A 10,713-nucleotide genomic window follows, 5' to 3' on the forward strand; every position below is an offset into this window, starting at 1 on the left:
GGGACAAAAAAACTGTCCATTTGAATTGGTTGCAAATTATAATAATACGTATGACTTGTAGACCTTGAATGTTATAAATGATGAGCATAATCGACCTTGAATGTTATAAATGATGAGCATAATCCTGACCTTGCAATGTTATATTGATAGTCATTGATTTGCAAATTAGTTGAAAGAAAAGGAGTCCTTTATGATGGCAGAAACAACGTGATATTCTATTAACGTTGAAGAGTTGAAATGAACATAATCATGCTTCTCGGTTTGGGGGATTCCATATAAAACTTCTCAAATCATACATCTATTGATCACATCATTGTTTAAGCCTTTAAGGTTCTCATTATATGAAAGTTGATTTAGAATAAAGGCATCAAATGCCTACTGTTTTGTCATTGTGGCGTATCCAAAGACTACAATATTTTTCCGGATAGAAAACTTCGTATATTGTTTGACTAAATGCGTATATTCCATCAAATAGACCATATAGTAGTTGTAATATACACAGGGTTGATATACCAGATAATTAATAAAAAAATTATATAATTCATTTACTATTAATTTTATATGTTTATTATTAAATTTATAATACAAAAACAACAAAATGAGAAAAATACAAATAAGAAATAAACAACAAAATACAAAAATCACAAAAAGAAGAAAAAATAAATAAAAATCAGTTGAGTGATTTAAAACAGCCAAGTGACTAATCTAACATGATAGCTCATTTTTTAGACAATGAAATGGCTATATTAAAGTATCTAGTTTTCTTGTTTGCTAGATCTTCGGCCACATGCATTTGCAACTTCTGAAATAACACATCAATATTTATCAAATTTCCGAAATGAGATGTCAACAACGGTTCCATAACAGCTCTGAGAGCTTTAGCACAGTTTTTGGCATGGATGTGGCTGATCTGGTCATTCAAATCTACCAAATTTGTGTAGTCAGTGTCATATGGATCCCAGTTACCTTGAAAAACATTAAAGGTATTAAGACAAAAGGAGCCTTCATTGTGAATAGCTTTCCTGACTTCATCCTCGCATGGGGAATAATGGGGGAGATTGAATGAGTTGATAAATGATTCTTCGACCAGCCCCTATTTATAGTTTTAAAAATCATAAATGGCTAGATCATAACACTGAATAAAATGTTGTTGGTTAGTTTGTTATCATATGTGGACATAGTAACGAAGAACATCATACCTCTTTGACCATATCTAGAAGTGATTGTGCTAATAGCTCCATAAGACGGCAACCATCATCAGTGGTTGGATCAGCACTACTCCGACCAAGAAATGTCAAAACCATGCACCCACCACGTACTACTTCTTTGGCACGAAGTTCTAAAAACTTTATAAAGTCAGTATGAAATTGCTTTCCATATGCTTCAAACACATTGGGAGGACTTGTTCTTGCCATGTATATATTTGTTTTGTTGTTTTCAATGCCTTCAGGTACCTATCAGATCTCGTAAGCACTATGAATTTGTATTAAAAACAGTTTTTATTTACAATTACTTAGAGTTCATTATGTGCAAACCTGAGAAAGCCAATGAACAGAATAAGAGGAGTGAACAAGGTGTAAGCTTTCATCTGGAAAGAGCCTGCGATAAAAGGAGCCTGGAATAGCTGAAACAAAACAAGACCCAAAATTCTCTCCCTTCTCCTTCTTAAGGTTTGCTCTAAACTTCGGTAACAATTGGAAAATGGTATTGAAATCATTTCCAAAAAGATCATTTAAGAAGACTTGAAATTGTGGTGTTTTAAGATTAATTTCTTTACAGAGCTCAAGGACTAAATCAATAACCATAGATGCAAGCAATAGTGTATTTGTGCCGGTGCCACATCCTAAATCTGCTAATACGAAAACTTTGCTGAAGGCCGTTTCAAGATTAACCATTCCCTTGATTGTATGCTTTAAAACATGCAGTGTTTTCCGTATGACAATTTCCTGAAATACATAACATTTTAAGACGCATTTGTTAATGAGTTATGATATTTAAGACGCACTTGATGTGTATTTAATGAGAAAGCTAAAGAGACCTGAAGAAATGAGTTACTCGCGTAGCTTGATTCTCCATCGCCAACCTTCATGTGTAGTGTGTTTTCTACTTCCATGACTATGTTTCTTTGCCTTTGTTGTAAAGCTGCCTTCATTTATAACCTTCCACGAGTGAACTGTTCATTTCAAATTCTTTTCATTTTCGTTTAAATTATTACTCCATCCGTCCCAATATCATTGTCCGTAAACAAAAAATACACAGATTAAAAAAAACATTAATTACCACTAATTTTATATAATAAAATTATAGTTTTGTCCTTACTTTGCATTTAATGTTCAATTAAATGTTTAGTTGGTTAAGTAATAATGAGAGAGTATTTTGGTAAAAATGTTATTTATTTTTAGAAGTGGACTATTATTTTGGGACAAACTAAAAAAAAAAGATGGACTATAATATTAAAACGGAAGGAGTACTATTTTTAGATTATTATAGTTTATAGTGAAAAGTATGAAATTAAATCTTAATTAATTATTATTTTTAGATTATCATAGTTTCTCTTTTAGAATAAATTACATAATGGTCTATATGGTTTGGGGTAATTTATATGTGTTCTCTAAATTCTTTTTTTTTTTTTACTTGAACTGTCCCATCAACTTTGTATTTTTGTGCACTTGGAAATTAAGAGTGTTTGGAGTGTTCACGTTTTGCATGTGTTTGTAGTGGGCATATGTAACAATATTTTAGTGTTCCATGTGTGCCGTGGAATGATGGTGTTCTTTCGACCACATAAATAAACCCCAACGGACCCTTCTTCTTGGTGGCATTTTTGTTGACAAGGATGCTCACATAATAATTAAGGCTGCCGTTTTTATTGAAAAGGGTGTGGGCCGGGTGAAGATATTATAATTAGTCCAAGAGAAACCACTGCCATTGCTATTGCTTAGGTGAGGTCCTTATATAAACTAAAGTGGTCCAATTGTTTTAGTTGCCAACTTGGCAACTTGCCGATACAGGGGACGGGTCCAATCCCGGTTTGGTGTTGCGGGGTGTGATTCCCTTCCCCTGGCCTCTTCCCCGCTTCCAATCCCTTTGGCCATAAACCTAGCACGTGAGGATATAGATATAAGAAAGGATTTGATACCTACCACCCAATTATCCCAAGCCCAGACGCCAAAGCCTAGTTGCATTTGTTAGAGCATTGAGTGTGCACAACTAGTTATAACACTATTTTGGTGCCACCTCACATGCCACATCACCAATGGTGTTATGACACCAAGTGAGGAAATGGTCACCATGTTACATCTTGTTATAACACCAACTTTTTTTCACTTTGTAATTTTTTTTTTAATTTAAACAAATATATTTTAAATATAACATAATAAATAAAACATAATGTTTAAAAATTATAAATAACATAGAATAAAAATAATTTTTAAAAATTAAAAATAACATACAAATTAAATTACACATAACATTCAAATAAAAAAATAAAAAAATAAAACGCTATTCGGTAAAAAAAAAAAAACATTTTCTTAAAAAACAAAACGATATTCGTTATCGTTACCATATAAGATATAATCCGCCAAGTCCTCTCGAAGTTGTCTGTGTTTATTTGCGTCCTGAATGTCAACGTCTCTATGCAAATACTCTGCTGTCCTGGTTAAAATTAAACGTGTCTGGGCTCCGCTAGGATATAGTGTGCAATATTTCGTTATTTATCATCTACTACCATGTTATGCATTATGATACATGCATACATGATATATCGTAGAGTTTCTAAATCCAATGATCGTGCTGCATGTTCAACTATATGTCACTTCGCCTTAAGCACTCCAAAAGCACGTTCTACATCCTTACGTGCTCCTTCTTGTCTTCTCTTAAAAAAATTGTCTCTTTCTTCAACCGGGTGTCGGAATGCCTTCACGAATGTGGAATACTGAGAATATATATCCTTTTGTAAGGTAATATACCCGTATTTGTATTTGTTTCCATTCACCGTGAAAGGAGTATCTGGGGCATTTCCATTCAAAAGATTGTCGAATATTGGCGACTGATCAAGAACATTGACGTCGTTGTTGGAGCCCGCAACCCCAAAAAATGCATGTCAAATCCATAAATCTTGAGAAGCAACAGCCTCTAAAACCAACGAATATGATCCGTGATGACCACTTGCATATTACCCTTTCCATGCTACCAGACAATTTTTCCATTTCCAGTGTGTGCAATCAATGCTTCCGATCATTTCGGGAAACCCATGGCGTTCTTCATGTGTCGCATACAATTCTTGCAAATCATGCAACGAAGGTTTCCGCAAATACACGTCTCCAAATGTTGCAACAACACCCCTTGACAATGTATACAAACTCTTCCTTGCGGTTCTTTCGAACATTCTCATATAGTCATCCATGGTGTCGGGTGACTCCACCATACCCATCAAACGAATAGTCGCAACACATTTCTGCAACGTTGTAAAATTAAAGAAACATATAGTACATTTGTATTTATTTTGTATAAAAGTATGGTAAAGAAGCACTACCAGATTTCCAAGGCGTTGGCGATCCGTAGGAAAACATTCATACTCAAACAAAATCTTCTTTTGAAGTCCTTCGACCCGTATACACAATTATCTACAAAGTAATCGCGATATAGATGTTTGTGTCCTTCCTCGCGATTTATGTTTAACACCGCATGTCTTGTTAATAGCGGGGATGGGTCAGGTTGAGGTTGTAACAGGTTGGTAGTGTAATAATGATACATCATCCTGAAACAAATATCGTCATCGGAATCATCGGACAAGTCGAAAGGGTCCATATATATTCTTTTGAACATAATTGAAATTATATAGAGAGAATGAGAGAAATTGTGTGAAAGTTTTTATAATGTTAGGTATTTATAGGATAAATGAAAAAAAAAATTAATAGTTAATTCAAAAAAAAAAAAATACTCGTTGGCAACGGTTGGTCAATGGGAAAAGTTTGAAATTTGCTCGTTTCTTTCGGTTGTGACACCAACAAGATACGCTATTAACAAGCAAAAACGAGAAGGAAGGGGGGGGGTGTTCCCCGTTACCACATCATTATGGCGTTCCACGTCACAATAACGAGCACAAGATGTACTCACACCGTCTCCTCTTAGAAATTCATTAAAAAAATCATGTCATTAAAAATATAGTAATTTATAGAAATGGTCCTTATAGTTTGGTCAAAGTTGCATGCTCTGCTTAACATTTGAAAATTTAAAAAATTGTATTTCTATGGCTTCCATATTTTGTGCCAAGAGTCCTTCCATCCAACTCTGGTAAATAAAACTCCGTTAAAATCATATGGAACGACAATTTTATCCATATTTTTGTCTTTTTGTCTTTTAGTTTTTTATTTTATTTATCACCTAGGGTTTACCACATGTGGACAACTTAAAATACCAAAAATAATATATAATAATATACAACAAAATTGAAATCAATGGTTATAGATAAAATCCAAGAAATCAAAAACCAAATAATATTTAGATTGTATTGATATTTTAGTTAGAGATCTTACTATCAACTATAAAAATCAGATTTTTTTGAACGACATAAATTCATTAAAGAAGCTAGCAAGATGCTAGAAGAAGTTACAAGTTACAACTAAAAATAGGAGGATTGCACCAATTAATTAAACCAACATAACGAATCAAATCTAGCTCGATACTTGATCCAGTTAAAGGATGCGACTTGAATATTATCCGCCGTCCGCATTGGATTGCATTTTCGTTTTATGAAGCTAATATCATTTCTCACTTTCCACAGAAACCACAACACCTAACAGTGAGAAAATTGCATTTTATCTTGTCCACTCCCATGGAGCTAATCAACGACTTCCGAGAAAAGAAATTGTGAGGGATCGCCAATTGACTACCAACCCATGAGAAGAACCATTTCCACACCTTTGTAGCATAATCACAATCGAAAAAAACATGTACAGTCTCTTCATCCTCCGTACGACAGAATTTGCATGAAAAAGAGTCAATAACAACACCTCTAATAGCAAGGTTGCGAGCTACTGTAATCATGTTTAGCATGAGCCGCCACACAAAGCAATTGACCTTCAAGGGATTCCAACTAACCCCTTTAAAACAACTGCAACATCATCAAAATTTGCATTAGCCACCTGCTGCCTCAAAGAATGAACCAAGAAAATACCATTTCGTTTCCTTTCCACTTCCATGAATCTCCTATAGCAGAAAGAACAACCTCACCCATCTTCCTGTTCAGCTCCACTAGATAATTTGCCTCTCTACCCCTTCTAATGGCCCTTTTCTAGCACCAGAACTTTCTATTTTCCCTCTCTAAAGTGTCTCTGGATAGTCTCTCAATCACTTTGCAGTTTTTATGGACCTCAAGCTTTTAAAATTATGAGAAAACATCTTTCAGAGCCATGCCATCTAGCCACTTATCTTTCCAAAAATAGGTTTCGTTTCTAGCCCCCAAATTTCTCTCCAACAACAACTCCTGATCAATTTTCCACTCATCCAACTCATTATATAAATTGGTTTAACCATGTGCTCGGAAGACAAGTCTTGGCAATTGCTTTACCATCAATTCCGCTAATATTATGCCATGTCTTTATGCAATTTAACCAAAGATTTTTACATTCCATTTTTAAACCGCTATATCCATTTAGCTAAGAGGGCCAAGTTTAACGACCTAAGGCACCCAACATCAAGACCTCTTTTTTATTTTGGTGTGACCACGGTTTTCCAAGAAACCAAATGGATCTTCCAACTATCCGCTTTGCCATTCCAAAGGAACTTCCTCCTAATACCCTCCAAACAATCAATAATCTTCCTGGGAGCCTTGAAAAGCAACACATCCTCCCTAAGAAATAAAGATTTTTTTGTCACGTGTCACATTCTCATTTAATTTGTCATATGTAATTTTGTGGTTATTTTATATTAATTTTTATTCCACGTGTCTTTTTATAGTGTTTTCATTTTGTTAAAGTCTAGATACTAGATATATTTAAATGCAATAATAAATACATATCAATTTTATTAATAAACTTTTTAATTTCAAAATTACTAAATTAGAGATTCATTAATTTTATTTATTTATTTATTTAAATTATTTCTCTAAATTAAAAAAAAAAACACTTTAGTTTTTATAATTCAATATTTTTCTTAATTTTCTTATAAATTCAAACTTATCAAATGTTTAGAATTTTATATTTAATTTTTTTTTTAAATAAATACATGAGTGTCACACCTAGTATCTAATAAGGGTAAGACCACCCAAAAGATAATGTATTTGATTTCCAAGAAGATAAAAATTTGATAGACTCAACATAACAACCACAATCATACACAATCCATCATTTGATATGTGCTTAATTAGTAGTCATTTATCAAATTTTGTCTACGGATGTCTTATATGATTGATGTTTAAACCTCGTCACAATTGTATTTTTTAAAAATTCATGTCGTTATACAGAGGGTCCATGATCGATGAAGTATTGTTTCATCAATTGAATTATCTCAATAACGAAAACTGACAGCAGTTAAGCACGACTCCTCAGGCCTACTCAAACAAACACATATGAACAGCCCAGCAATATATCTATTAGCAGGCCCAAATAACTTAGAGCGCCGCCGCGCCGGGTCGTTTACGGGATTAACAGCTCATCAATAACCGACGGCGAAGTAGAATTGGTCAGCGCTCCATGTTGCATACAGAGGTTGCTTCTTTTTTTAATGACCGAGTTTACTTTGTCATTGTTATCTCAACTTTCCATTGGATTCCAGTTCGGTTGTTGCCACTACGTGGCCATGATTTCCTTTTTTTTAGTTTGCATTCATGTTATTTTTCTTTTAAATACTGTAATTGTTTCTTATGGGAATTAAGAAGAAAATTGCTACAACCTAGTATCTTTTTTTTGGAGAAAAACCAATCTCGAACTTGGATCTATCAAAAAGCTTAAAACAACCAATTGACGTTTTTCAGAAAGAAAGAGAAAATCGACTGATTTAACATACACAGCTCAGTTTCTAGTCAATGAAATGACTATATTAAAGTATCTGGTTTTCTTCTTTGCTAGATCTTCCGCCACTCGCATTTGAAACTTTTGAAATAGCACGTCAATATTTATTGAATTCCCGAAATGAGATGTCAACATGGGTTCTGAAACAGCTCTCACAACTTTAGCACAGTTTTTCCCATGGATGTGGCTGATCTGCTCATTCAAATCTACCATATTTGTGTAATCCGTGTCATATGGATCCCAGTTACCTTGAAAAGCATTAAAGGCATCAAGAAAAAAGGATCCCTCTTTGTGAATAGCTTTCCTGACTTCATCCTCGCATGGAGTATAATATGGGACATTGAATGAGTTCATATATGATTCTTCGACCAGCCCCTATATATAGTTTTAAAAAACATAAATGGGTAGATCGTAATTAACACTGAATAAAAATATCGGTGGTTAGTTTGTAATTATCATATGTGGACATTGTAACAAAGAACATCATACCTCTTTGACCATATCGAGAAGTGACTGTGATAATAGCTCCAAATGACGGCAACCATCATCAGTGGTTGGATCAGCACTACTCCGACCAAGAAATGTCAAAACCATGCACCCACCACGTACTACTTCTTTGGCACGAAGTTCTAAAAACTTTATAAAGTCAGTATGAAATTGCTTTCCATATGCTTCAAACACATTGGGAGGACTTGTTTTTGCCATGTATATATTTGTTTTGTTGTTTTCAATGCCTTCAGGTACCTATCAGATCTCGTAAGCACTATGAATTTGTATTAAAAACAGTTTTTATTTACAATTACTTAGAGTTCATTATGTGCAAACCTGAGAAAGCCAATGAACAGAATAAGAGGAGTGAACAAGGTGTAAGCTTTCATCTGGAAAGAGCCTGCGATAAAAGGAGCCTGGAATAGCTGAAACAAAACAAGACCCAAAATTCTCTCCCTTCTCCTTCTTAAGGTTTGCTCTAAACTTCGGTAACAATTGGAAAATGGTATTGAAATCATTTCCAAAAAGATCATTTAAGAAGACTTGAAATTGTGGTGTTTTAAGATTAATTTCTTTACAGAGCTCAAGGACTAAATCAATAACCATAGATGCAAGCAATAGTGTATTTGTGCCGGTGCCACATCCTAAATCTGCTAATACGAAAACTTTGCTGAAGGCCGTTTCAAGATTAACCATTCCCTTGATTGTATGCTTTAGAACCTGCAGTGTTTTCCGTATGGCAATTTCCTGAAAAACAGAACGTTTTAAGACGCACTTGTTAAAAAGTTTCGATACTTTTGAGAGACTTTCGTATACTTTGACCATGAAAATTTATCATCACTGGAAACACACGTTCACATATACATAGAGGTTAATTTGGTGGTGATGTGTGTGTGTGGGTGGGTTGGGGAACAACCGGTTTCCCAATATGTGCATATAAGGAGAAAGCTACGAATTAAAACCTGAAGAAATGAGTTACTTGCGTAGCTTGATTCTCCATCGCCGACTTTCATGTGTAGTGTGTTTTCTACTTCCATGACCATGTTTCCTTTGCCTATGTTCTAAAGCTGCCTTCATTTATAAGCTTCCATGTTATTAGTCATTAAATCCAAATAAAAGTCAAAAAGAAAACCGAAGATAAAAGTCAACAATGGTGGCCACATAAATCATTTAATAACCATACCCATCAACTATAATAAATAACGGTAAATCACACGGATGGTGCTTGTGGTTTAGGATAATCTACGTTTTTGGTCCCCAATAAATTTTTTTTAACTCATACCGTCTCTATTTTATATTTTTATTGCACGCCTGGTCCCTATCAGATGTAAAAAGACTAATTTATTCTCATCTATTTTTTAAATTAATTTGTTATTTATTTAAACAGTGAAATATATTAAAATAAAAACCCATCCCAACCCCTTACCCCCCACCCCACCCCTCTTTATGTCCAGCCATCCGAAAACAACCTCCGGCCAACGTGCCACTAACCTCTGGTCACCTCCACCAGCCACAATAAGAACAAAACCAAAGTTCCAAAAGAAATATGTAACATTGAAGCCCAGGTAAGCCAAAGTTATGTTAAAATCTGCACAAAAAAAACAAGAAACTGAATTAGAACTCTGCATCTCCTTCGATTAAATCCCATCTTCATTATCATCGTCTCCGATAACAATCATGACCATGATTGTCTCCTGTAGCCACCATCGTCTCCGACATCTTCCAACAATGGTGCTTGTTTCTACAATTTTCAAAGATGAACCTAATGAATATCAAACCAAATCAAAACCCAAACCAAAATTAAATTGTTACCTTGTAATCAAAATTGAACAAAATCAAAATCAAAATGCTGAAAACCAAAACCTGATGAAAATTTTGAATGCAAAAAACAAGCGAGGGTTCCAGATTCATCATCTTCCTCGCTTGAACCACCATCTGAAATCATCGATGAAAACAACCATGATTAAACCTAGAACCTTCATCTCTACTATGCTGCCCCTTTTGAGCCTGGTCCGGCCATGTTCTTCGACCACCCGAATATGAGTCATGTTTTCATAACTATTGTAACTCAGAAATGGAAAAGCGCCAGCACCCTTTCGGAGAAATCAAATTTCTCTTTTGTGGTTCCTTTGAAAAATTAAGTTTCTGAAAATTTCTACTCAGATATGAAGTAACTCGAAACAAAATGAAGCAATCCCATGATTCTGGTTTC

General features: G+C 34.5%; 2 protein-coding genes across 2 annotated transcripts; both read right to left on the reverse strand.

Moving 5' to 3' along the window:
• Positions 1-544: 544 nt before the first annotated feature.
• Positions 545-2,160, reverse strand: LOC145062860 (S-adenosyl-L-methionine:benzoic acid/salicylic acid carboxyl methyltransferase 3-like). The gene is made up of 4 exons (XM_079010448.1): positions 2,039-2,160; positions 1,536-1,946; positions 1,200-1,454; positions 545-1,093 (listed from the first exon to the last, which is right to left on the reverse strand). Exons 1-4 carry the CDS (start codon positions 2,150-2,152, stop codon positions 719-721), a joined length of 1,155 nt encoding a protein of 384 aa, XP_078866574.1. The 5' UTR covers positions 2,153-2,160; the 3' UTR covers positions 545-718.
• Positions 2,161-7,937: 5,777 nt separating this feature from the next.
• LOC145063147 (S-adenosyl-L-methionine:benzoic acid/salicylic acid carboxyl methyltransferase 3-like) lies at positions 7,938-9,571 on the reverse strand. The gene is made up of 4 exons (XM_079010737.1): positions 9,464-9,571; positions 8,838-9,248; positions 8,502-8,756; positions 7,938-8,387 (listed from the first exon to the last, which is right to left on the reverse strand). The coding sequence occupies exons 1-4, from the start codon at positions 9,542-9,544 to the stop codon at positions 8,013-8,015; spliced, it is 1,122 nt and encodes a 373-aa protein (XP_078866863.1). The 5' UTR covers positions 9,545-9,571; the 3' UTR covers positions 7,938-8,012.
• Positions 9,572-10,713: the final 1,142 nt, after the last annotated feature.

Source organism: Lactuca serriola, chromosome 7, assembly GCF_051521515.1.
Source record: "Lactuca serriola cultivar US96UC23 chromosome 7, Lser_US96UC23_V15, whole genome shotgun sequence".
In the NCBI taxonomy this organism is placed as follows: Eukaryota; Viridiplantae; Streptophyta; class Magnoliopsida; order Asterales; family Asteraceae; genus Lactuca; species Lactuca serriola.